Raw genomic sequence first — 25,971 nt, forward strand, 5'->3', positions numbered from 1 at the left:
TCTAACTGGAATCAGTCACGGTTTATTCTTTCCAGGAATCCAGCCCCAGATGGCGGATGGAGGCCGGTGTCCAAGACGCCAGCTGGGCACCGGATGGGAAAGCACCTGGTAGGCAGACTGGGAGGCTGTTAGTCTGCCGTGCTATCCAGCTCCTACTTTCCATTTCACTCCGTGAACTAACTACTTATGTGGCTGGGAGCCAGGACTCCTGGGTTCTCTCCCTGGCTCTGGAGGACCTGGTAGGTTAGAGCAGGGAGTCTGGACTCCTGGGTTCTTTCTGTGCCCCTCTGTCCCTGCCTCAGTTCCCCCTGCTGTATTAATAAATTAGACTGCCTCACAGACATGCCCTCAGAGCAATCCCCCCCCAGCGCTAGGCTAGAACTCAGGAGTCCTGGCTCCCAGCTCTTCTCAAGTCACCTCTCGGGGTCCATCGCGAACCGCTCACCCCAAAGGGATGAGCACAGGGGATTGGCCTAGTGCTCCGGCCTATGGGTGTCTGCACTGCCACCTCCTGGCCACATGGCACAATGACAACCCCCTCGCACCCCTGACCCTCTACTGGACTGGTCATCCTCAGCTCAAGGCAGAAATACCTCTGGTTACTGCAGCTACCCAGGGTGGGGAATGGGACACGGGATCTTTCCCCTCTAGGGGGTGCTGACTCTGATCCCGCCCCAGGGCAGGGGACTGGCTGGCTCAGGGGGGTGGGGAATGGGAAACGGGGCCTTTCCCCTCCAGGGGCCGCTGGCTCCCATCCTGCCCCAGGACAGAGGACTGGCTGGCTCAAGGGGGTGCGGAATGGGGACATGGGGCCTCTCCCCTCTAGGGGGCACCAGCACTGATCTAACTCCAGGTTTCGGGGGACTGGCCAGCTCGGGGAGGGGAGGAATGGGATAAGCGACCACAATGACACTGCATGCCTCTCTGTAGTGATGGGCCCTGCCATCAGGCAACAGCGTCTGATCCTATCGCTCAATGAGCAAAGGCTCATGCTTTCCCGTCGCCAGGTCCAGTCCCGGCTCATGACCCAACAAAGGAACATGGCTACCCACCCCCGGGATTGCATATCAGCAACAGACACCGTAGAAACCAGGTTCTCCAAACCACCGAGGATCCATCGACGGGCCGGCCCCAATCCCGGTCTGTGGACCGTAGGCCTGGCTGTAGATCGGCGCGGCCACGGAAGTGCTTTGAGATGACTCCTCGTTAGATTTTTATTATTATTATTATTAAACATTTCTGCAGCCCCGCGGCTTTGCACGGTGCTCGTACAGAGGTCTAAAAAAAAAAGGGAAGGTTCCTGCCCCAGTAAGCTTACAATCTAAGTTAGACAAACCTAGGGCACGCTGTGGGGAGGGGGACGGGAACCGTCAATAAATATAAAGGTCAGTCATGTTATAGTGTCAGAAGATCTGAGAACTTCCAGGATCCATGGCCAGCTGCCGTCAACCAGCCTTGACGCCGAGACAGCGACGGCAGAGTGATACCTCTTGGAGATCTGGTCCATTGACCCCACTGGAGTCATGGCCGATTGGGGCCAGACCCCCAGCTGGGGTCACTCGGCTGTAGCTCCACTGGGCTCAATGGGGCCAGACCCTCAGCGGGTGTCACTGACCCCACTGGAGCTACAGCCGAGTGACCCCAGCTGGGGATCTGGCCCCATTGACTCCAATGGAGCTACGGCCGAGTGACCCCAGCTGGGGGTCTGGCCCCATTGACCTCACTGGAGCTACGGCCGAGTGACCCCAGCTGGGGGTCTGGCCCCATTGACCTCACTGGAGCTACGGCCGAGTGACCCCAGCTGGGGATCTGGCCCCATTGACCCCAATGGAGCTACGGCCGAGTGACCCCAGCTGGGGGTCTGGCCCCATTGACCTCACTGGAGCTACGGCCGAGTGACCCCAGCTGGGGGTCTGGCCCCATTGACCTCACTGGAGCTACGGCCGAGTGACCCCAGCTGGGGGTCTGGCCCCATTGACCTCAACGGAGCTACGACCGAGTGACCCCAGCTGGGGGTCTGGCCCCATTGACCTCAATGGAGCTATGGCTGAGTGACCCCAGCTGGGGGTCTGGCCCCATTGACCCCAATGGAGCTACAGCCGAGTGACCCCAGCTGGGGGTCTGGCCCCATTGACCCCAATGGAGCTACAGCTGAGTGACCCCAGCTGGGGGTCTGGCCCCATTGACCTCAATGGAGCTACGGCCGAGTGACCCCAGCTGGGGGTCTGGCCCCATTGACCTCAATGGAGCTACAGCCGAGTGACCCCAGCTGGGGATCTGGCCCCATTGACCCCACTGGAGCTACGGCCGAGTGACCCCAGCTGGGGATCTGGCCCCACTGACCCCACTGGAGCTACGGCCGAGTGACCCCAGCTGGGGATCTGGCCCCATTGACCTCAATGGAGCTACAGCCGAGTGACCCCAGCTGGGGGTCTGGCCCCATTGACCTCAATGGAGCTACGGCCGAGTGACCCCAGCTGGGGATCTGGCCCCATTGACCTCAATGGAGCTACAGCCGAGTGACCCCAGCTGGGGATCTGGCCCCATTGACCCCACTGGAGCTATGGCCGAGTGACCCCAGCTGGGGATCTGGCCCCACTGACCTCAATGGAGCTGCGGCTGAGTGACCCCAGCTGGGGATCTGGCCCCATTGACCCCACTGGAGCTATGGCTGAGTGACCCCAGCTGGGGATCTGGCCCCATTGACCCCACTGGAGCTACGGCCGAGTGACCCCAGCTGGGGGTCTGGCCCCATTGACTCTCTAAGAGGAAGATATTTGTTCTCATCCATTTCCCCGTTGCCATGTGGAGTCCGCGGTGTCTCAGTGCTCCAGGGACAGGATTCACCGGGCGCCTGACAGCCCCGTCTCCCTGATGAAACCTCTGTTCCTGTTCTGTCCTGGCAGCTGGTTCTGAAATCGGCGAATGCTGTGAACGCTGCCCCGAATGAGGGGGCGTCAGTCTATCCTGCCTCATGCGCCCCCCATGTCACGAGGCTGTCAATCCACCTCCCTCCCCTCTGAACCAAGCAGAGGCCCAGAGATGGGGAGATCTGAAGGAATGGGGTGCCCCATGACTTGGGCACTAGGAAGTGGGCAGTGGTGTTGGTTGGGATTCCTGGTGAGCTGGGATGAGGGGGGTTCCTGGGTATGAACCCCCTGGGCACCATCATTAAATGCTACAAAGGTTTGGGGAGTACCAAAATCTATCCCCCGTCACCCAAATTTAATCCCTTAAACCTCAAACACCCCCCGCCCCCGAACAATATTTCACACCCAGTAAACAGAGCATCAATCCAGTCGCTCCCTAGTGACCAGTAGCCCCTAGTAACTGAACCTCCAATCAACTCCGTAGCAACAATCACCCTGGTAATCAAACCACCAATCTCCTCCCTCTCTCAAGAGTGACCCATCATCCTTATTAACCAAATCAGCAATTCTCTCTCTAGCAACTAACCACCATGGGAACCAATCCACCAGTCGCTGTTAGTGGTCAGTCAGCATGGTAACTGCACTACCAAGCCCCACCCTAGTGACTAATCACTGCAGTAACCAACCCACCAATCCCCTCCCTAGCGATCAACCACCGCGGTGACCAACCCACCAATCTGCTCCCTAGTTACCAGCCACCCCATGGCAACCAACCCACCAATCCCCTCCGCAGTGACCAACCACTGCGGTAACCAACCCACCAATTTCCTCCCTAGTTACCAACCACCATGGCAACCAACCCACCAATCCCCTCCGCAGTGACCAACCACTGCGGTAACCAACCTACCAATCTCCTTCCTAGTTACCAACCACCATGGCAACCAACCCACCAATCCCCTCCGTAGTGACCAACCGCTGCGGTAACCAACCCACCAATTTCCTCCCTAGTTACCAACCACCATGGCAACCAACCCACCAATCCCCTCCGCAGTGACCAACCGCTGCGGTAACCAACCTACCAATCTCCTCCCTAGTTACCAACCACCATGGCAACCAACCCACCAATCCCCTCCACAGTGACCAATCACCAGGGTAACGCACGCACTGATCCCCTCCGTAGCCACCGTGGCAACCAACCCCCCCAACAGCGACCGACCGCTCCCTAGCCCCCCCCACCCCGCCCCCTTCACTCCACGCCCCACTGCCACCCCACTATCCGGAGGTGGCGGGCGTTGGGCCGCGGGGCCGGCGGGGGCCCGGGCAGGGCGGGCTGGCCCTCCGGGGGCGTCCCGTCGCCCGCGTGGACGCGCTGGTGGCGGATGAGGGTGGAGCTGCGTCCGAAGCTTTTGCCGCAGAGGGGGCAGCGGTAGGGGCGGGCGCCGGTGTGGGCCCGCTGGTGGACGGCCAGGTAGGAGCTGTCGCCGTAGCTCTTGCCGCAGACGTTGCACTTGAAGGGCTTCTCGCCGGAGTGGATGATCTGGTGGCGGATGAGGTGGGAGCTCTCGCTGAAGCTCTTCTGGCACTGGGTGCAGCGGTAGAGTTTCTCGCCCGTGTGGGTGCGCTGGTGGCGGCCCAGGTCCGAGCGCTGCGAGAAGCTCTTCCCGCACACCCCGCAGGCGAAGGGGCGCTCGCCGGTATGCACCCGCTGGTGCCGGATGAGGTGGGAGCTGAGCGTGAAGCGTTTCCCGCAGTCGGGGCAGTCGAAGAAGCGAGGTTCGGCCCGGGGGCTGGTGCTGACCCCCCGTCGCCGCCGGGCGTACGGGCCCCAGCGGCCCCCCCGCTGCGGGGGCCGGCACAAGCTCTCGCAGGCTTCGGCCCAGTCGGGGCGGTTGGGGGCTTCCGGCCCTGCAGGCTCTTCCTCCTGCCGGGGAGGCTCGGCCACCTCCTCTTCCTCGTTGTCGCTCGCCGTCCCGTCACCTGCTGGGAGAGAGGCAGCAGAGTGCCAGCAGGGCTCGCTCCCACGCCGGAGAGGGGCTTCCCACCAACACCGGGCACGGGGAGAGGGCTGAGACTGAGGGGCAAGACTCCCCGCAACTATCTGTCTCTCCCCAGAAACACCCACCCACCCACGCATCCCTCCCTATAAACACCCACCCACTCATCCATCCCCATAAACACCCACCCACCTCTCTATACAACCCCATAAAAACACACCCACCCATCCCTCCATCCATTCCCATAAAAACCCACCCATCCCTCCATCGAGCCACCCCATAAACACCCACTCATCCATCCCTCCATCCCTCCCCCCCATAAACACCCACCCTCCCATCCATCCCTCCATCCATCCCCATAAACACCCACCCACCCATCCCTCCATCCTCCCCATAAACACCCACCCACCAATCCCTCCATTGAGCCACCCCATAAACACCCACTCATCCATCCCTCCATCCCTCCCCCCCATAAACACCCACCCATCCATCCCTCCATCCCTCCCCATAAACACCCACCCACTCATCCATCCCTCCATCCCCACAAACACCCACCCATCCCTTCATCCCCATAAACACCCACCCACCCATCCATCTCTCTATCCATCCCAATAAAAACACACCCACCCATCCATCCCTCCATCCATCCCCATAAACACCCATCCATCCCTCCACCCCATAAACACCCACCCATCCATCCACCCCATAAACACCCACCCATCCCTCCATCCTCCCCATAAACACGCATTCTTCCTCCATCCATCCCCATAAAAACCCACCCAGCCACCCATCTGTCCCTCCATCCATCCCCATAAACACCCACCCACCCACCCATCCCTCCCTCCCATAAAAACCCCCACATCTATCCGCCCCTCCATCCATCCATCCCCATATACACCCACCCATCCCTCCATCCATCCCCATACACACCCACCCATCCATCCCCATACACACCCACCCATCCATCCCTCCATCCATCCCCATACACACCCCTCCATCTCTCCATCCATCCCCATACACACCCCTCCATCCCCTCACACACCCCTCCTCCATCCATCCCCATACACTCATCCAGGCATCCGTCCAAATGCATAACCATCCATCCATCTCCATACAAAACTATCCCCAGACACATCCCTCCTTCATCCCCACATCTCCATCTATCCCGTTCTCCATCCCCATAAACACCCATCTATGTAAATTACCCATCACCCTGGGGTCTGAGTCTCTTGTCCCAAGGGGAGAGAAGGGGTCAGCTCTGCCCCAATGGCCCACGGAGCCCTCAGAGAAAGGCTGGGGGAGGCGAGGGGTCCAGCCAGGGTCAGGCAGGGCAGACGAAAGCCGGAAGTGACGCCTGCCATGATGACAGGACACCCGCTGGAGAAGATGAGAAAGAACTGAGGGGGGCTCTGGGCAGCTTTGCTGGGATCCCAGCTTTTCCCTTCACTCCTGGATGGTCTCCAAGCTGGTGTCACTCATTCCTTACCTGGGATCTCCTGTTCCTCGGAGCCCTGGAGATCTGGGTCGCATGGCTCCTCCTCGCGCTCCATCCAGGAGATCACAGCCGGTTTGGGAACGGGAAATCCTGCCAGCGGGGGGGGAAAGCAGGTTGTTATCTATTCATCAAAGCCCACTCTGAACGTTCATGGAGCTCGTTTAGGACAATGGAAGAAGCCTCTCCATGCCTCTCCATGCACCAAAATCCATGGTAGGACACATGCGGGGATGTCCACATGCAGTCAAAATATTTCACTTTAACTATATTCTTATTATCGTAATATAATATAACACAATACAATACACGCAAAATGTTTTCACTATTACTTAATAATCAAAACATTTGCTACTATATTATACTTATATTCTATTGTAGTAAGAGTCACTGACCCCGAATAGGGGAGTGGCAGGAAACAAGGTAATAATATAATACAATGAATATAAAATAAATGTAATATAATATAATATGGCTTGGGAGAATTTTTTTTTTATGATTTTGACACTGTCAATGTTTATTTTTAAACTTTTGTTAGATTTTTATCAATTGCAATTTTCACAACTGTGCAAAATTAGGGGTTTAAAACATCCCCCCCCCCAGTTTTCACAGTTATGGGGAATGATTGGGTGGGGGAAGTCAGACAGTCGATGCTGCAACTCAAAAAGTTAAAGCTTTATGTTTGCTAAACATAAATTGTCAATGTCATATGTCAAAATATCCAAACTAAACAGCCACTCATTCAAAAGTCTGGATTTTGCCTGTGAAGTCTTATGTTGCCTATTTGTAAATTTCGATTATTATCAATGGAAACTTTTTTTGTTGGTTTGTGTGTAGGGGAAAATCAACATTTAATGATAGAACCTGAATCCTTCCTATTAATTCATTATAATTATATTATATTATACAAAGCCAAAACAATAAAGGGAAAATGCATTTTTTTGACTTTTGTTATACACTAATTGTAACAGAGGTGAATAGAATATGAATGAATAAATATTTGGGCACCCCACTCCCCCTTTGTGATAGAAAAAGGGGAAGAAATGAGGGGAAAGGAAACTTAAAAAAAATTCCATTTTCTTTTTTCCTGTTTCGTTACAAAAAGATTATTTAAAATAAAACCCCAAATAATGGTTTTGAAAATGTTTATTTTTGAGGATTTTTTTGTATTTTCCCCATTTTTTAATTTTTCTACAATAAAAGGGGGAGAGAAGGAAAGAAAAATGGAAATTGAAAAAACAACTCCATTTACTTTTGTTTTAATAAAAGGGGGGCTATTTTTTTTTAAACTTAAAATTTTCCATGACGATTCTTTGGTATTTTCCCATTTCCCCTCTTATTTTACTGCAGATAAAAGGGGAGGAAGTGGAGGATGAGGGAGGAAACTAGAAAACCCATGTCATTTTCTAAATTAATCACAAAAAAAACCCACCAAATTTTAAAAAAAATTAATCAATTTTGAAACGTTGGTTTTTTAAAATTTGAGGGATTTTCCCTTTCATTTGTTTTGCCACAGCAAAGGGGGAGGAACTGGAGAAAAGAAACTTGAAAACCAGCGCAGATCTTTTAATTTTCCACTTTTTGTTTTTTAAAGAGCGCTTTTTTTCAACCCACACATTTTCCGTGCACCTTTTTGGGGTTGAAAATGTTCATTTGCTAAACTTTTCCTTTTTTTTCCCCACCTTTTTCAATTTTTCACAGACAAAGGGGTTGGACAGGAAACTTGAAAACCTGATGCCATTTAAATGTTTTCAGTTTTGTTTGAAACAAAAAAGAGGTGTTTTCAATTTCCATTAACCTTTCCAATTGCAAAATGAGACGGTGTCTTTTACTGGACCAGCTTCTGCTGGGGAGAGAGACAAGCTCAGAGCCACACAGGGCTCTTCTTCAGGTCTTCTTTGACCTAGCTACAACACTGCATGCAATTGTGAAACGTTCACTTCTCCATACTTTGGGGTTTTTCCCTCGTCCCCTCCCCTTTTGCTGCACAAAAAGGGGAAGAAATAGAAAAAAGGAAAGTTGGGGAAAAAAATAATTTGCCACTTTTTTGAAAATCGCAGAATTAAAAAAAAAAAAAAACAATGAAATTTTTTTCCATGAACGTTTTCTGAGTGGAAAATTGTTCGTTGTTTAAAATGTTTTTTCCCCCCCATTTTCATTTCCGACTTAAAAAAAACGCACCAGCAGCAAAAGAAAATCTCAGTGACATTTTTCTATTTTGAAAATTGTTCATTGATGACATTTTCCCCCCTTGTTCTTCTGTCGCCAGCAATGGGAAACTGCAAAAACCACCTCCATTGTTCATTTCCCACTTCTATCAGAAAACCCCCCAAACAAATTGGTGTTTTTTGAAGAAAACCAAATATTTCGTCATTTTTTTTTTTTAAATACGGCCATTTTCCAGTAAATCCGTCACTGCAGACGTTTCTGCCAGCTCCAGCCCCAAAGGTGTTATCGGGCAGAGAGGAAGGGTGGCCCCGTGGTTACAGGGGGCTAGCCAGAAAACCTGGGCTCAATTCCCTGCTCTGCCACACATTTCCTAGATGACCATGGGCAAGTCATTTAGCTGCTCTGTGCCTCAGTTTCCTCATCTGTACAAGGGGGCTAAAAGCCCTGCCTCACAGTGCTGTTGTGAGACTAAACGTGCTAGAGAGCGTGAGGTGCCCAGATGCTACGGTGCTGGAGCCAGATAGATCTTGACTGTACTTCGTTGGACAGTTATCTGGCCCGTAGCGAGCATGCGTTGGCATGTCCGTGCACGGTGTCTGCACGTGTCCGCGGGGAGGCGCGTCACGGCCACGCTCAGTCGCATCAGCAGCAATGCCTTCTGGGGAGATGCCTCCCAGAGTTTCCTGCGCCGCTCTGAAAGGCATCGGGGTGATCAAAGGCGGTCCCGTGGGGCATTGTGGGAGGAGTGGGGCAGGACCCCAAGGGAATTGTGGGAGGAGCGGGTGGGCAGGGAACTGTGAGAAGGGGGAGACCCAGATGCATTGTGGAAAGGGGGAGCCAAGGGGCCCTGAGGGAAGAGCAGGGTGGGACCCCAGGGTCACTGTGGGAAGGGGAGAGCCCAGAGGCTCTGTGGGGGAAGCAGGGGGGGAGCTCAGGGGCATTGTGGGAAGGGAGGAGCCCAGAGACACTGTGGGAAGGGGAGAGCGGGGGGAGCCCAGGGACAGAATGGGAAATGGGGGGAGTCCAGGGGCATTGTGGGAAGGGGGGAGCAGGGCGGGAGCCCAGGGGCGCTGTGGGAAATGGGGAGCCCAGGGGCACTGTGCGGGGAGCAGGGGGAGAGCTCAGGGGCACTGTGCGGGGAGCAGGGCGGGAGGGGACGGCCGAGGAGCCGCATCAGGTCACGGGACGGGGACGTGGGGTCACAGTCTCTCTGCCTGCGGTCCTGGGGTGCCGATGCCGCCCCTCACCCAGTGAAATGGCGTCCCCATAGTTCTCCTGCATGACGTCCCGGTAGAGCTCCCTCTGCCTCTCATCCAGCAGAGCCCACTCCTCCATCGCAGCCCCCCGCACCTGCAAGGAGAGACGCACCCAGGGTCAGGGCCCCTGATTTCCCCTGGCTGGGCAGCACCAAACATCCAGGGGGCAGGGAGCCAGAGCGGGAGGGGCTCCCTGCAAACGGGCTGTGCGTACTGGGGGGAGTAACAGCTGGATGAAAAGAATGGGGAGGCCGGGGGAGAAAGAGCAGTAGATGGAGGGGGCCGGGGAGTCATGCCCCGAGGGGCGGGTGGGCAGGGAGGACACCAATGGTGTGAATAGGGGCAGAAAGGCCCTCCATGTCCAGTGCAACACCCAGTGGCGGGCGACACCAGGAACCTCCCAGCATTGGCCCTGATTGAGTTGGGGCGACTGTGCACCCCCAGAGCTAGTTGGGGGGGGGGGCTGCGGCACAGACCCCCCCCCGTGCACCCGCAGACCTGGCTGGGGGGGGCAGCTGCACAGACCCCCCCGTGCACTCCGAGAGCTGGCTGGGGGGGGCAGCGGCACAGACCCCCCCGTACACCCCCAGAGCTGGCTGGGCGGGGAGGGGGGGGCCCTGCCAGGCTCAGCTGCACAGAGCCCCCCCCTCGCAGTACAGATTTCCCGGTCCGGCCACCTCAACAAAGGGACCATCCTGCAAAACCCTGGCCAGGCGGCCACCCTAGCTCAAGACCCCCCCCCCCCCCGCCCCATGCACCCCCAGAGCCGGCTGCACCCCCCCCCAGCTGATCCCCCTTCGGCCACTTCCTACAGCTGCCGTTTCCTGCCTCTCTGCCCTCCCCTCGGGCCCCCGCCCCCCGGCCGCCCCCGACTCACCCCGGCTCCCTGTGCAATCCCCCCCCCGCACCGACGCCGGGGGGGATCTCGGCGCCGGGGACTGGGCCCCCCCCTGCCCCCGCCCCGCGGCCGGGCGACGCGCCGCCGAGCAGGCCGGGAACAGGAAGTCGCCTTCGCCCTTCGCGTCCCCCCGGCCCGGGGCTCCCGGCCCTGCGCGGCGCCCGCTCGCCCGCCCTTCCGCCCGCCCCAGAGCCGCCCGCCCCCCGCCGCCGGCCCCAGAGCCGCCCGCCCCCGCCGCCGCCGGCCCGAGGCGCCCCCCCCCGCCGCCGGCCCGAGGCGCCAGGCTCGCCCGTGTGGCTGCCAAGGAGGCACCGAGCGAGCCAGCGAACCAGCCGGCCGGGGCTTCCTCTGCGCCAGGTCCGAGCCCGGCGCCCCTGGGCCCGGCAGGTCCGAGCCCGGGGCCCCTGAGCCCGGCAGGTCCGAGCCCGGCGCCCCTGAGCCCGGCAGGTCAGAGCCCCGGCAGGTCCGAGCCCGGCACCTCAGAGCCCGGCAGGTCCGAGCCCGGCAGGTCAGAGCCCGGCGCCCCTGGGCCCGGCAGGTCCGAGCCCGGCACCTCAGAGCCCGGCAGGTCCGAGCCCGGCGCCCCTGAGCCCGGCAGGTCCGAGCCCGGCGCCCCTGGGCCCGGCAGGTCCGAGCCCGGCGCCCCTGAGCCCGGCAGGTCCGAGCCCGGCGCCCCTGAGCCCGGCAGGTCAGAGCCCCGGCACCTCAGAGCCCGGCAGGTCCGAGCCCGGCGCCCCTGGGCCCGGCAGGTCCGAGCCCGGCGCCCCTGGGCCCGGCAGGTCCGAGCCCGGCGCCCCTGGGCCCGGCAGGTCCGAGCCCGGCGCCTCAGAGCCCGGCAGGTCCGAGCCCGGCGCCCCTGGGCCCGGCAGGTCCGAGCCCGGCAGGTCCGAGCCCGGCGCCCCTGGGCCCGGCAGGTCCGAGCCCGGCGCCCCTGGGCCCGGCAGGTCCGAGCCCGGCAGGTCCGAGCCCGGCGCCCCTGGGCCCGGCAGGTCCGAGCCCGGCAGGTCCGAGCCTGGCGCCCCTGGGCCCGGCAGGTCCGAGCCCGGCGCCCCTGGGCTCGCTGCATCAGTTATGAATGTAAAAAAATTGCTTTTGCCCCAGCACCGTTTTCATTACAGATTCAGCCCTGTATCTACCCATCTCCATGTGTACCCTCATCTATCCATCCATCCCCCTGCACCCCGTGGATACGCCTGTCTATCCATCCATCCATCTCCAGATCCCCATACGCACCCCTATATGTCTGTCCATCACCACACTCCCCGTCTATAGATCTCTCTCCATCCCCATGTGCACCCCCATCTATCCCAATATGCCCCCCTTGTCTCGCCATCCATCCCTTTACACACCCTTATATGTCTAGCTATCCTTCCTCATATACACACCCCTCTATCTATCCATCCCCACACACACTGTCTATTTATATATCTATTTCTCCATCCCCATACACACACCCTGTCTGTCTATCCCCATATGCATCTCTTATCTATACATCCATCCCTTTATGCACTGTTCTTTATCTATCCATCCCGCCTCATATATACAACCTTCTATCTACCCCATACACATCTAATCTAATCTAATCTATCTCCATACACTGCTCTCATCTAATTTATCTATCTGCATACGCCCCCTTGAGCCATCTATCCCCATACACCCCCTCTATCTACCTGACCGCATACACCCCATCTAATCTAATCTATCTATCCCCATACACTACACTGTATCTATCCCTACATCCACATATGTAGCCCCCATCTATGTGTCAGTCTGTCTACTTATCCCCACCCACACCCTCTAACTATCTATCCATCCATCTTGGGAAAATAAAATCCCTCCGGGTCAATTGAAAAGGTTCCCTTGCTCTGCAATCTAAGTGTTGCATTCCAGTGTTGCCATTTTTATGAGATTGCGTTATAATTTGTAAATGTCATAAACAGAAAACATCCTTTGGAAAGGGGAAACCAAGGTGTTTCATAATGAAATGCTATTCCCCCCCCAAAAAAAACCCCCGAAATTTCATCGCAAGAGACAATGGTGTTGCTACAGCTTCAAAACTCACAAGTGGGGCCTCACAAAATCACAAGATTGGCTTAAAAATCAGGAGGGTGCTTTTCATTTGGCTACATTTAGGGTCACACTTGGGTCATGTTTTGAACCTTTTCCCCGCATCCATGAGACCTAAACATTTATTTTCCAAATGGAAGCTGATTTCACGTGACTCCAGGAGCTGCGGGCTTTAAGGAAAATATACATCAGTGGAGTGAGGATTGGATGCTGATCTCGGTGACCCCGGTCTGAATTCGAAGTGATCCCACTGACGCCAGTGGAGTGAGGGCTGGACTCTGATCTCAGTGACCCCGGTGTGAATCCAGAGTGACTCCATTGACACCAATGGAGCGAAGGTTGGATTCTGATTTCAGTGACCCCAGTGTGAATCCAGAATCACACTCCACCCCTCTTAGAACTGTATTGACCCCCTTCCTGTCACTCTGGGCTTGGGAGGTACCATTCTCGTGGGGGGAGATGGGAAATTATCCCCAATCTCAAGGGATTAAACTCCTTTCCCAGATTAAAAAGGGGCCTGTAATGGGAAGGATTTTTATTTTTAATTTCCTGATAGGAAAAAAAAAATCCAATCTGGCTTCCCCAGAAATTTTAACCTCTCCCCTCCTGAAAGTGTAATGGTTCCTTCCAGGGGTCAGCGAGTCTCCCAGCTGATGGGATGAACCATTTCACTGATGAGGGGGAGCAGGGGTAAAATGCCAAAGGTTCAAATTTGACCCGTTTCATTTTCATTTCTCCAAATCTGAAAAATTAGACCCTTTTAATGTTTTTATTCTTTTTAGTAAAAGGGGGATTTTTTTTAATCAAAGTGCCAGTAGTGGGGATTTGCATCAGCACACGACTATCTTCCCCCACCCCTGTGAAAATGGAACATTCCAAAGTGTCAGTTAGGGCAGTTGGCCCGTTCCCCTTCCCACTGACAATGGAACCTTCCAAAAGTGCCAGTTGGCCAGATACCCTTCTCAGTGAGAATGGAACCTTCCAAAGGGTCTGTTATGGCAGTTGGGCAGGCCCCTCCCCCTAGGGTTAGGCCACGCCCCTGATGTGTTTGACAGGATCGGACCCCATCCACACTCGGCACTAAGTGGGGTTTATAAGACATGCCAGAAAGCCCCTACACACCTCAATCTAGACAAGGCCTTAGGGGCCAGTTATGGGGCCACTGTCCCATAGCAGAGGCCCCACCCAATAGCAGGCGCTACTGGGCTGCCCTGGAGCATGGGACAGGGCATAGGACCCCACCCCCTATGGAAAGCAGGGCGAGATCTCCCACGAGACACTGCAGCAGCCTTTCCAAATTGAAATATTTCCGTCTCCAGCTGAAGTTATTCAGTATTCATATTCCACTGGAGAAAGCAAACATTTTCCTCTCCCTAAAACCCCATATTTCAACTAGCTCCAATTCCTACATTTTCACCAAATTTTTTTCTCCCATCGATATGTCAGGCCTTTGCCTCATATAGGGCTTTGCACGTCAAAATTCACCAGTTTTAAGGAGTCAAACTAAAAACCACTCGGTTTTCCCTTTATAATAAAGGTTCCATTTATTAATAAACGATCGGACCTCTGTTTAGATCAGTAGCTCACTGATCGTTACACAGTCCTGACAGGCCAATAACCGTGGCTTATAACCATCTAGAACATGTGGTGCTTATGTCAGTAACATCCTTATAACATGCACAGGTCATTCGTTAGCCCTTTGTAATATCAACCACGACCCTAATTTCTCCTCTTAGTTAAGTTTCTCTTTACAGTATCCAGAAACCAGCTATTTCTTATAGTATTGGCGAGGCTATAAGGTCCAGTCCTCCAGCCAACCATAGAGTCAAAGACGAGAAGAGTGGCTAGACAAGACCTGAAGACGACTCACCATGGAGTTGCGGTGTGACCTATGGAGGAACCCACCAATGGCATCTTTGTCTGTTCAAAGGGATCTCTTTCCTCTGAAGCCGAGGAAGGACGCTCTCACAGCCATTGAGCACATTAATATGACACAACTGTAGAATGACCATTTTGGGTCATCAGCGGGGTTCGAACATTGGGTCTTCCAGTGATAAAAGCACGATCCTTTACTTCACAAACTGAACAAGTTAACTCCATCCACCAGCAGCTGTAATAGGCTTCAGAGTAACAGCCGTGTTAGTCTGTATTCGCAAAAAGAAAAGGAGTACTTGTGGCACCTTAGAGACTAACCAATTTATTTGAGCATAAGCTTTCGTGAGCTACAGCTCACTTCATCGGATGCATCGGATGAAGTGAGCTGTAGCTCACGAAAGCTTATGCTTAGTCTCTAGTTAGTCTTATGTTAGTCTCTAAGGTGCCACAAGTACTCCTTTTCTTTTTGTAATAGGCTTGTATCCTATTTTTGGACCAGCCATGAGAGGGGAACAAGAACACGCACAATCTCCATCTATACTGTTCAAGAAGAAATTCTCTAGAAGTCCGCATTCCCCACTAAAGAGGTTCATTAGACCCGAGACCTCGTTAATATAACGAGGCATTTTCGTGGATCTCATCCGACCACATGGCAAGTTAGCCACAGGCTAACCCTACAGGGGGTGACTTCCTGTGAGCAAGATACAAAGGGGGTGTGTGATTTCCTGTGAGCAAGACCCACCCTACAGGGGGGCAACTTCTTGTCAGAGAGACCTGGATGCGGGGGTGACTTCCTGAAAGTGATCCCACCTCAGGGGTGCAACTTCCTGTGGGCAAGACCCATGCTAGAGGGGGTGACTTCCTGTCAGTGATGCCCTACCCAATGGGACAACTTCCTGGGAGTGAGGCTCGCTAGATGGATCGACTTCCTATAAGCCAGACCGTGTCCTAGTGGGGCGACTTCCTGTGAGCAAGACCTGCCTAGCGGCACAGCTTCCTATGAGCCAGAGCTGCCCCAGAGGGAGCGACTTCCTGCAGGCCAGTCCCCCGCATCCCTCCCTAGTCCCGTCCCTTCTTGTGGGTCTTCTGGTGCTGGGTGAAGGCAGAGCTCTGAACGAAACACCGGCCGCACTGGCCACACTGGTAGGGCCGTTCACCGGTGTGGATGCGACGGTGAGCCGCCAGGTTGGAGTTCTGGCTGAATCCCCGGCCGCAGTCGGGGCAGCGGTAAGGCCGCTCGCCGGTGTGGGTGCGCCGGTGCTGGGCATAGGTGGAGCGCTGGGAGAAGCACCTCCCGCACTGGGCACACTGGTACGGCCGCTCGCCGGTGTGAGTGCGCCGGTGGGCAGCCAGGTGAGCCTGGCGGATGAAGCTACGCCCGCAGTCCCCACACCGGAAAGGCTTTTCTCCGGTATGGGTGGTCTGGTGGGTGATGAGGTTGGAGGTCTGGCTGAAGGTTTTGCCACACACTGGGCAGCGGTAACGCTTTTCGCCGGTGTGGACCCGCCGGTGCTTGACCAGGTAGGAGCCGTCGTTGAAGCCTTTGCCGCACTCCTCGCACCGGAAGGGCCGCTCGCCGGTGTGGATGCGCTGGTGCTGGGCCAGCTTGGTGCTCTGCCCGAAGGCTTTGCCGCACTGCCCGCAGGTGTAGGGCCGATGCCCGGCATGGCCCTGCTGGTGCTCGGCCAGCGCCGCCCGCTCCAAGAAGCCCCGCCCGCAGTCATAGCAGCGGTAGTGGCGCTCGCCGGTGTGGGTGCGCCGGTGGGCCGCCAGGTTGGAGCTCTGGCTGAAGCCACGCCCGCAGTCCGGGCAGACGAACGGCTTCTCGCCCGTGTGGGTGCGCTGGTGGGTGCTCAGGTTGGAGCTCTGGCTGAAGCTCTTGCCGCAGTCCGGGCAGACGAAAGGTCTCTCGCCGCGGTGGATGCGTCGGTGCTGGGCCAGCGCTGAGCTCCAGGTGAAGCCTTTGCCGCACTCGGGGCATTTGTAAGGCTTTTCGCCCGTGTGCGACACCTGGTGCTGGATGAGGTGGGAGCTCTGCCCGAAGCTTTTATCGCACACCGAGCACTTGTAAGGTTTCTCTGGGGCCGGGGCAGGGAGGCTTCCCTGCTGGGCTGGCTTCTCCTGGCTCCTCCCTGGAGGGTCCCCCCGCTGCTGCATGCCCACCCCTTCCCACCCTCCAGAGAACGTCCCCCGCAGATCCGCTTGGGGAACGTCCTCTTCGGCTCCTCCTGAGGGCCTCCCATGCAGATCCACCTGGGGAACCTCCCCTACAGAGCCTCTTGAGGGTATCCCACACAGGTTGATATGGGGAACATCTCCTTCGGATCCTCCAGAGAACATCTCACACAGATCCAGTTGGGGAACGTCTCTTTCAGACCCTCCAGAGTCCGTCCGAAGCAGATCCGCTTGGGGAACGGTTTCTTCAGGTCCTCCAGACAGCACCTCACCCAGCTCTACTTGGGGGACGTCCGCTATCGATAAGAGCTGGTGCAGTTCAGCCTTCTCCAGATCTTTCTGTGCCGGATCCCATCCCAGGCTTTCACCATCACCTGCTGGAACAGAGAGAAGGAACCCAGATGGGCTTTCTGAACTGGGGCAGAGAAGAAAAGAGGGTACCGAAAATCCCTGTCCCTGACCAGTCCTGCCCCAAAATCCAATCTGAGCACTGGGGGGGTCTGCTCTACAGATCTCCACCTATAGAAGACTGCCCCCTGCTGGGGAGACCCCCACCACCACACCCCCAGTTTCTTACCCATTCCCTGCTGGAACTCCGGCTCCTCTTTCAGAGCCCAGCCCAGCGGGCATGCAGCCTCGGGGTAGGGGCTCAGAGCCAGCACCCCCTGCTGGGCTTCCCCGGTGGCACTGGGCTCTTCTCCCTCCACCTTGACGCTCACTGCCTCCCAGCGCTGCAGAGAGGGCTCCATGGCTCCGGGGGTCATCCATAGGCCAACGCCGACCTGAGGACAACCCAAAAGCACCCGTGAGCACAGAGCCAGAGCGAAGAGGGCTCAATCAAACAGGTGCTGCGGGACTGAGTGTTTCTGGGGCAGGAGGCAGAGCCCGGGGGCAAGCCCCCTGCCACTCCAGCCGTGGGCTCCACCTCCATCCTCGCTCTGCCCCACAGTGCAATCTCCACTATAGTCATTTACACCGAAGGGCGTCCGAGTGCAGCGTTTCTCAAATGCAGCCGCCTGCGGCCACCAGGAGCTTTTCTTGCAGCCACAGCCTCCAGGGGGGGCGGGGGGAGGACAGCAGCAGCCCCTCCCCGGGGCCTCCAGTATGGATTGTGGCCCTCTCTTCTGGAGCCACAAATGCCGGAGGAGCAGACGGCTGGAGTGAGTTCCCCAGCTTCCTGGGGCAGTGGGGTTCAGGCTTCCAGCTTCAGTCTGGGGCTTCGGGCTCACCAGCCCCGGTCCCCACTGCCCACCCCGGCCCCTCGCCCATCCAGCCCATCACCCCCAGTCCCCACTGCCCACCCCGGCCCCTCGCCCATCCAGCCCATCACCCCCAGTCCCCGCTGCCCACCCCGGCCCCTCGCCCATCCACCCCATCACCCCCGGTCCCCGCTGCCCACCCCGGCCCCTCGCCCATCCACCCCATCACCCCCGGTCCCCGCTGCCCACCCCAGCCCCTCGCCCATCCACCCCATCACCCCCAGTCCCCACTGCCCACCCCGGCCCCTCTCCCATCCACCCCATCACCCCTGGCCTCCCTTCCAAGGCGTGATTTGTCCCCCGGCTTGCCGGGGCTGAGAAAGTCTGCTGTGAAAGGTGATTATTTGTACGTTTTGTTAATATCCCTTTTCACTGCCTCCCAGCTCGCAAGTCCGGTGCTGTGCAAAGTGATATTAAGAAACACACAGCTACCACGATTCACAGCCCCAGACTTACTAGCTAACAAATCTAAAAAAAAAACTAAAAAAAAAACCCCCAATCCAAAAAGCAAAAGAAACAACAACCAAAAGACGACATGCAAAGCACCCGATTTGCGTTTCTATTCTGTTTAGATCAGGGGTTCTCAAACTGGGGGTCGGGACCCCTCAGGGGGTCGCAAGGTTATTACCGGGGGGGTCGCGAGCTGTCAGCCTCCACCCCAAACCCCACTTCGCCTCCAGCCTTTATAATGGCGTTAAATATATAAAAAAGTGTTTTTAATGTATAAGGGGGGGTCGCACTCAGAGGCTTGCTGTGTGAAAGGGGTCCGCAGGACAAAAGTTTGAGAACCGCTGGCTTAGATCCAGTAAAGAAGAGAGACAACTGGACGTTATTTTTATTATTGAGTCTGCAAAAAAAAAAACCACCCCACCCCTACCTAGCTCAATTGTAACGGTCTGGAGGTGGCTACGGGCAGATGTATTTGGTTCTCCGAAAGCGAATTCAGTATTTTAGGACAAATTGTCCTCGCCGGCCACCAAAACCAGAGGTGTGGGAATCCCTATCCTAGTGCATCCCCGCCAATTCACGCCCAGGAAAATCCCACGTTGCAGCCAGTGGGCTCAGTCCCCCCCGCTCCCCGTGCACCCCCAGAGCTGGGGGGACGGGACCCTGCACCACCCGCTTCCCCGTGCGCCCCCGGAGCGGGCTGGGCGGCGGGGGAGGGGGGACCCTGCTGGGCTCAGTTCCCTCCCTGGTTCCCAGGAGGCCCCGACTCACCGGAGCGGGGAGGGGGGAACGATTTTCCCCACCCCAAGGGAGCCCGATCCGGCCCCCGGGGCCCAGGGAGCCCGCCGCCGAGCCCAGGGGCTGGGGTGGGGGGCGGGCTCGAGGAGCTGGGAACAGGAAGGTCCCTTTGCTCGCCTGTCCCCTCTTCCTTCCTGGCTGAGAAGCCCAGGAGGTGGAGCCGCCTCGTTGGAAGGCGTTCGCTGCAGCAGGGGGCGAGCTGTGGGCTGCGGCTCGCCACGTGGTGGCAGCAGTGGGATACGCCAAGCCATAAGAGGCCCTGGGTCCCATTCCCTGCCCACCCTGAGCCAGCCAGTCCCCAGCCCGGGGGCAGGATCGGACCCCCCGCCCCCCTGGAGGGGAAAGGCCCTTTGTCCCATTCCCCACCCCTCTGAGCCAGCCAGTCCTCTGCCCCCAGATATGCCTCTGAGCAGGGTCATGAGCAAAGTGATGCGAGGGAAATAGTCCCCAAGGTCTGGGCGCAGTGGAGACAGAAATTTTTTTTTTTTACTAGGTGTATTACTGTCGTAGCTAGAGACCCCAGCTGAGATTGGGCCCCCGCCGTGCCAGGTGCTGCACAGAACTCAGCTGAGAGCAGGGTCCTCCTGGTTGTGCCCGGTGCTGACGGCTAGCGGGGGCCCCATTGTGCCAGATGCTGCACAGACCCCACCTGTGATCCGGGCCATAGGCGCCAACTTCTGCTCCCGCTGGTGGGTGCTCGACCCCCTTGTGCCCCCCGACCCGCCTTTGCCCCGGCCCCCTCCCCAAAGTCCCTGCCCCTATTCCGAGTCCTTCCCCAAATCCCCACCCAGCCCGGCCTCTTCCCCGCCTCCTCCCCTAAGCGCGCCACATTCCCGCCCCTCCCGCTTCCTCGCGGCACACCCCCAAACAGCGGGGAGCTTGGCTGTGGATTTTTCCCCATGGGCGCTCCAGCCCCAGAGCACCCACAGAGTGCTCTGCTCACGGCCCCTTTGTGCCAGGCGCTGCACAAACACACAGAGAGGGAGAGACCGGCCCTGTTTTTCAGCTGGGTAAACTGAGGCCCAAAGGAAAGCAATGACTTACCAGAAGTCTCACAGGGTGTCTCTGGGAGAGCTGGGGCTAGAACCCAGGAGTTAGTCCCACTTCTCTAACCCACTCGACCCCGCTCCTTTCCCACAGCGAGGGATAGAACCCAGGAGTCCTGGCTCCCAGCCCAAACTTCTCGAACCCGCTAGACCCCGCTCCTTTCCCACAGCGAGGGATAGAACCCAGGAGTCCTGGCTCCCAGCCCAAACTTCTCGAACCCGCTAGACCCCGCTCCTTTCCCACAGCGAGGGATAGAACCCAGGAGTCCTAGCTCCCAGCCCAAACTTCTCGAACCCGCTAGACCCCGCTCCTTTCCCACAGCGAGGGATAGAACCCAGGAGTCCTGGCTCCCAGCCCAAACTTCTCGAACCCGCTAGACCCCGCTCCTTTCCCACAGCGAGGGATAGAACCCAGGAGTCCTGGCTCCCAGCCCAAACTTCTCGAACCCGCTAGACCCCGCTCCTTTCCCACAGCGAGGGATAGAACCCAGGAGTCCTGGCTCCCAGCCCAAACTTCTCGAACCCGCTAGACCCCGCTCCTCTCCCACAGCGAGGGATAGAACCCAGGAGTCCTAGCTCCCAGCCCAAACTTCTCGAACCCGCTAGACCCCGCTCCTTTCCCACAGCGAGGGATAGAACCCAGGAGTCCTGGCTCCCAGCCCAAACTTCTCGAACCCGCTAGACCCCGCTCCTTTCCCACAGCGAGGGATAGAACCCAGGAGTCCTGGCTCCCAGCCCAAACTTCTCGAACCCGCTAGACCCCACTCCTCTCCCAGAGCTGGGGAGAGAACCCAGGAGTCCCAGCTCCCAACTGCATGCTTCCACGTCCCCCCTCGGGGCGGAGGCATCCCCTGATCATGGAATCACTCAGGCTATGTCTACACTACAGACCTTACAGCGGCACAGCAGCACCCATGCAGCTGCATCGCTGTAGGATCGCTCCCGTAGCCGCTCTATGCCGACAGGAGAGAGCTCTCCTGCCAACATGGTGCTGTGCAGGCCACTACCGATGCCGGCGAAATGTACGTCTCTCGGGGGGTGTTTTTTCCACGCTCCTGAGCGGCACAAGTGGTCACGTAGTCATGGCCCAATTGGCTTTCGAAGAAGTTCCACGGTCCCCACCGAAGCTGGACGGTGCCTCTGCAGACAACACCTCTGAGGCTGTTACTAGAGAGGAGGCTGGTAGCCACCCCACCATTGAACTGGCCGCACCCTTTCTGGGATGAAAGAGTCTGGCAGTCTGTATTTGCAAAGCTCCCACGCTTCCATTCTTCCCATCGGGGGCCTGGGCGGTGGAAGAGCCCTGGAGTCAAGGAGGTGCCTTTTGATGGTCCCAAGGCATTTCCTTTCAGATTCGGCCAAGTTCAGCGTGGAACTGGCAACTCAAGACAGACAACAGGCGACTAGGGAAAGAGATTTATTGTGTAGACAGAGATGCCAACAGACGTACCTGGCAGCTCGACGGTTTTTGGTACTGGGTTGCTTCTCAGTTGGAACTGGAAAGGGTAACCAGAGACCAGCGTAGGGAGCCCACTGGAGTGGTGGCAAAGGGGTGGAGAAACATAGAATCCAGTCTGGCCTGATTTCAGAAGTTCCTTGGTCAGGATAATTCATAACTCTACAGTAAATTCCTCTCCCTTTGGTCCCATCTCCACAGAATCTGACTCCAGTGATCTAGATCTCCAGCTGGCGTCAACGGGCATAGATCTGTTTACTTCATTCCCACCAGCAGGGGATCTGGCCCCATTGACTCCGATGAAACCATGTCTAATTGACACCAGATGGGGATCTGGCCCCATTGACTCCGATGAAGCCATGTCTAACTGACACCAGCTGGAGATCTGGTCCATTGAAGCTACGGCCGAGTGACACCAGCTGAGGATCTGGCCCCGTTGACCCTGATGGAGCAATGTCCAATTGACACCAGCTGGACATCTGGTCCATTGACCCCAATGGAGCTATGGCCGAGCGATACCAGCTGAGGATCTGGCCCCATTGACCCTGATGGAGATACATCCAATTGACTCCAGCTGGGGATCTGACCCATTTATGTCTCTCTCACACAGACACACAGAGGGGAAAAATCCTCCCTCCAATGCCTCAACATCCCTCAGAACCTTTCCCCTTCTCCTCCAGCTCCCACGCCGCATTATAATGATACTTCACCTTTAGCTAGCATTTTCCATCGGTAGAGCTTAACGCAGTCTACAAAAGTAGTCCCATTTTTACCAACGGAGATACTGAGGCCCGGAGAGGGGCAGGAACAGAACTGAGGCATCCTGAGGCCCAGCGCTCTATCCACTTGGCCACCCTGCCTCTTAGCTGGTGTGAATTGGCCACAGAGCCGCTGGTGGTGATGGAGCCAGGCCCAGCCCCACTGGAAGGGAATTTGGATTGCCCATCTCCACCATCCCCATCAACAATCAAAAGCCCCAAGAAATTCCCCCAGATCCCCAAAGGAGGTTTTGATGAACTAGGTCCTTTCCCGTCTGGGGATTTCCCCATCTCAATCCTTGGTGGAATTAGTGTAATTGATTATCTGTGTCCTAATGCCCAGGTATGCCTCAGGACCCCAATGTGCCAGGCGCTGTACAAACACAGAACCAAAAAAAGTCTCTTCCCAAAAAGGATCTGAGCCAATGATAAGATGTCCACAGTACATCTCCTGGGGGTACTTCCACCAGGTGTTGTGGGTATCAAAGGTAGCCATTTGCCTACAATTCAGCTGTAACCCACGGGTCCATACGTAGCCCATACTCACGCCACAAATGAGGCTGTTACAACACCTCTTACAGACACCGGGTCTTCAGTTTCAGCTGGAGAAGTTCATTCTCCAAGTCGATGGGACTGCCCGAGATGGCGGACAACTTTGTTTGGCTCTGTCACAAGTTGAGGAACGTTGCTTTCAATCCCAAACTGACCGGTTTGCAAACAATGTCTGGCAAAAGATTGGGGCACATCCGATTTGGGGCGTCTGTCCTCGTTTTTTATTGCAAAACGTCAATGTCGTTTTCATTCAAAAGAATGTTTTGTGAATTGGGGGGCAGGAAGTTCCGATTTGGGGCGTCTGTCCTCGTTTTTTATTGTAAAACGTCAATGTCGTTTTCATTCAAAAGAATGTTTTGTGAATTGGGGGGCAGGAAGTTCTGATTTGGGGCGTCTGTCCTCGTTTTTTATTGTAAAACGTCAATGTCGTTTTCATTCAAAAGAATGTTTTGTAAATTGGGGGGCAGGAAGTTCTGATTTGGCGGAGTTTTTCCTCAATTCCGCCCCCCCCCCCCAAATTTCAACACTATTTTCATTCTCAAACCAACAATTCCTCTCTCTTTCTCTTTTAACGGTATTGCAAAACTAGTTTTGTTGTTAGAAAAAATGCAATTTGCGTGTTTTTCTATTTCTGGATTTTTTGCCACCGATTGCAACAAATGAATGACGTCCCAGAATCTTTCCCCCTCCCCAGATTTTCATTTCATTCAAAAATTCAACATTGTTCTCCTTCCAAAACCATTTCATTTTCTTTAAAATTTTTCCCAAACCTTTTCACTTTGTTTGATTGTTTTTAATAATTTGGGGTTTTCCTCGTTGTCTCATTCCAGAATTTCAAAGTTCTTCTAATTCCAACAAGGCATAATGTTTTGTGTCTTTAAAATATTTTACTAAACTTTTGGCAGGAAAAAAATTTGATTTGAGGGGAATGTTCCTTTTTTTTTTTACTCCAAAACTTCATCATTTTCCTTTCCGAAGCAAAAACTTTTTGGATTATTTATGAGCAATTTTTTTAAATGTTGGGGTACTTTTGTATTTTTCCTCATCTTTTCCCTAGGCAGACACATGCAAGCGGCTCTCGCCGGCAAGCACTGCCCCCTCCCGCTCCCATTGGCTAGTTCCTGGCCAATGGGAGTGCAGAGCTGGTGCTTGGGCAGCGCACGGAGCTCCGTGGCCCCCCCACCTAGGAGGCGGACCTGCTGCTGGCCACTTCTGGGGTGCAGAGCAGTGTCAGAACAGGTAGGGACTAGCCTGCCTTAGCCGGGCAGCATCGCCAACGGGACTTTTAATCGACTTTTAATGGTCGGCAGTGCTGACTAGAGCTGCTGCAACCCAGTGCCTTACGTTCCGCGACTCAGTACTGGGTCATGACCCGCAATTTAAAAACCACTGATCTAATGAACTCTATCTAAGATGCTACACTGGAATTGAAATCTGTATCTAGAGTTTTGTGAAAAGTTTTGACTGAAACTTTGTTGGTGAAAACTGAAGATTTGCATCCGTTTCACCAGCTTCTTTCGGGGGGAGGGGGGAACCCTAAAAAGAAATTCCCCAAACCCCAAAATGTTTAGATTTTTTAATTCAAAATGACTTTTCAATTCTAAATTTTCTTGCCTTTTTTTTTTTTTAGAGTAAAAAACATATTAAATAATGCCCCAAATGTTTCATTTTGGGTCAAACAAAACATGTTGTTTGATCCAAAATGATTTTCTTTTCCGGCATTTTGATTCACTGGAAATTTGGGGAAAAAATTAATTTTGTGGTCACTGGAAAAGGGAATTTTTAAAATTTTTTGGAATTGGCATGGAAACGAAAAAAAAATCCATCCTTCCCCCAAATGTAGACTAGTGTCTAGACTGTGTCTAGACTCTAGAATAACACATTTAGCTTGATTTTAAACAAGCTGAGAAACAACATAGACTTTAACGCGATCGGTTTAATACATGCTAACATACAATTGATTTATCGTGACTGGGGTCCATCGATTCACAAAGGCCATGAAGGGACCGCTGGGATCATTTAGCCTCGCCTCCTCTGTAACACAGGCCAGAGAACATCCCCCAAATAACTCCTAGGGCAGAGCTTTTAGAAAAACACCCAACTATGATTTAAACATGGCCAGCGATGGAGAATCCAACACGACCCCCGGTAAGTAATTCCTCTCCCCCTTCAACATTTACACCTTATTTCCAGTCTGAATTTGTCAAGCTTCAACTTCCAGCCATCAGATCCAGTTAGATCTTTGCCAGACAAGCTCTTTATCAAGTCTGTGTTCCCCATGTCAGTGCTTCAGTGTTCGAGAAGGTGCTAATTAGCTGGAACTTAAGATCTCATCCTTAAATCAGAATCAAGCGGTCTCTGTAAGGTTTTCCAGGGTCCGGGACAGGGCCTGGGTGGGAGGGGAAGAGCAACACCAGGAGGTGGAGCCTGGGAGGGAAGGGATAGCGTAGGGCTGGGGCTAGGGAGGTATGGGGCGGAGCAGTGGGCGTGGTTAGGGGGAAATGGGAGGAGGGGCCTGTCAGGAGGCAGGACTAAGAGGGAGGGGGAGAACGGTGGGTGTGTCAGTGGGCGGGGACTGGTAAAGAGGGGCTATTGGGGCAGAGTCTGGGAGGGAAGGGACAGAGCAGGGGGCCTGTTGGTACCAGAATCTAGGAGGAGGATGTCAGGTGTGGGACCTGGGAGGGAGGTGGCATCAGGGGGTGGGGCCTGAGAGGGAGGGGGCGTCACAGGGGGTGGGGCCTAGGCAGGGGGTGCATTTCAGAGCATTTTAGGGGGCAAAGCCTGGGTAGGAGTGGCATGTCAAGGGCAGGGCCTGGCGAGGGTGTTTTAGGGCCTAGGCAGGGGGTGCATTTCAGAGCA

At 55.6% G+C, this 25,971-nt stretch overlaps 1 protein-coding gene across 1 annotated transcript in view; it reads right to left on the reverse strand.

The window, feature by feature from the left end:
* Positions 1-1,200: 1,200 nt before the first annotated feature.
* LOC144265888 (uncharacterized) overlaps positions 1,201-25,971 on the reverse strand; it is a 28,855-nt gene continuing 4,084 nt past the window's right edge. Inside the window, exons 7-16 of the mRNA XM_077818942.1 lie at positions 21,797-21,879; positions 21,238-21,401; positions 19,274-19,363; positions 17,374-17,578; positions 15,689-17,173; positions 11,384-11,739; positions 10,659-11,324; positions 9,773-9,875; positions 6,351-6,449; positions 1,201-4,850 (exon numbers count right to left, since the gene is read on the reverse strand). Coding sequence (XP_077675068.1) covers positions 4,117-4,850; positions 6,351-6,449; positions 9,773-9,875; positions 10,659-11,324; positions 11,384-11,739; positions 15,689-17,173; positions 17,374-17,578; positions 19,274-19,363; positions 21,238-21,401; positions 21,797-21,879 — 3,985 coding nt within the window. The 3' untranslated portion in view covers positions 1,201-4,116. The remainder of the gene's footprint in view (positions 4,851-6,350; positions 6,450-9,772; positions 9,876-10,658; positions 11,325-11,383; positions 11,740-15,688; positions 17,174-17,373; positions 17,579-19,273; positions 19,364-21,237; positions 21,402-21,796; positions 21,880-25,971) is intronic.

This window comes from Eretmochelys imbricata, chromosome 6 (genome assembly GCF_965152235.1).
Source record: "Eretmochelys imbricata isolate rEreImb1 chromosome 6, rEreImb1.hap1, whole genome shotgun sequence".
Taxonomy (NCBI): domain Eukaryota; kingdom Metazoa; phylum Chordata; order Testudines; family Cheloniidae; genus Eretmochelys; species Eretmochelys imbricata.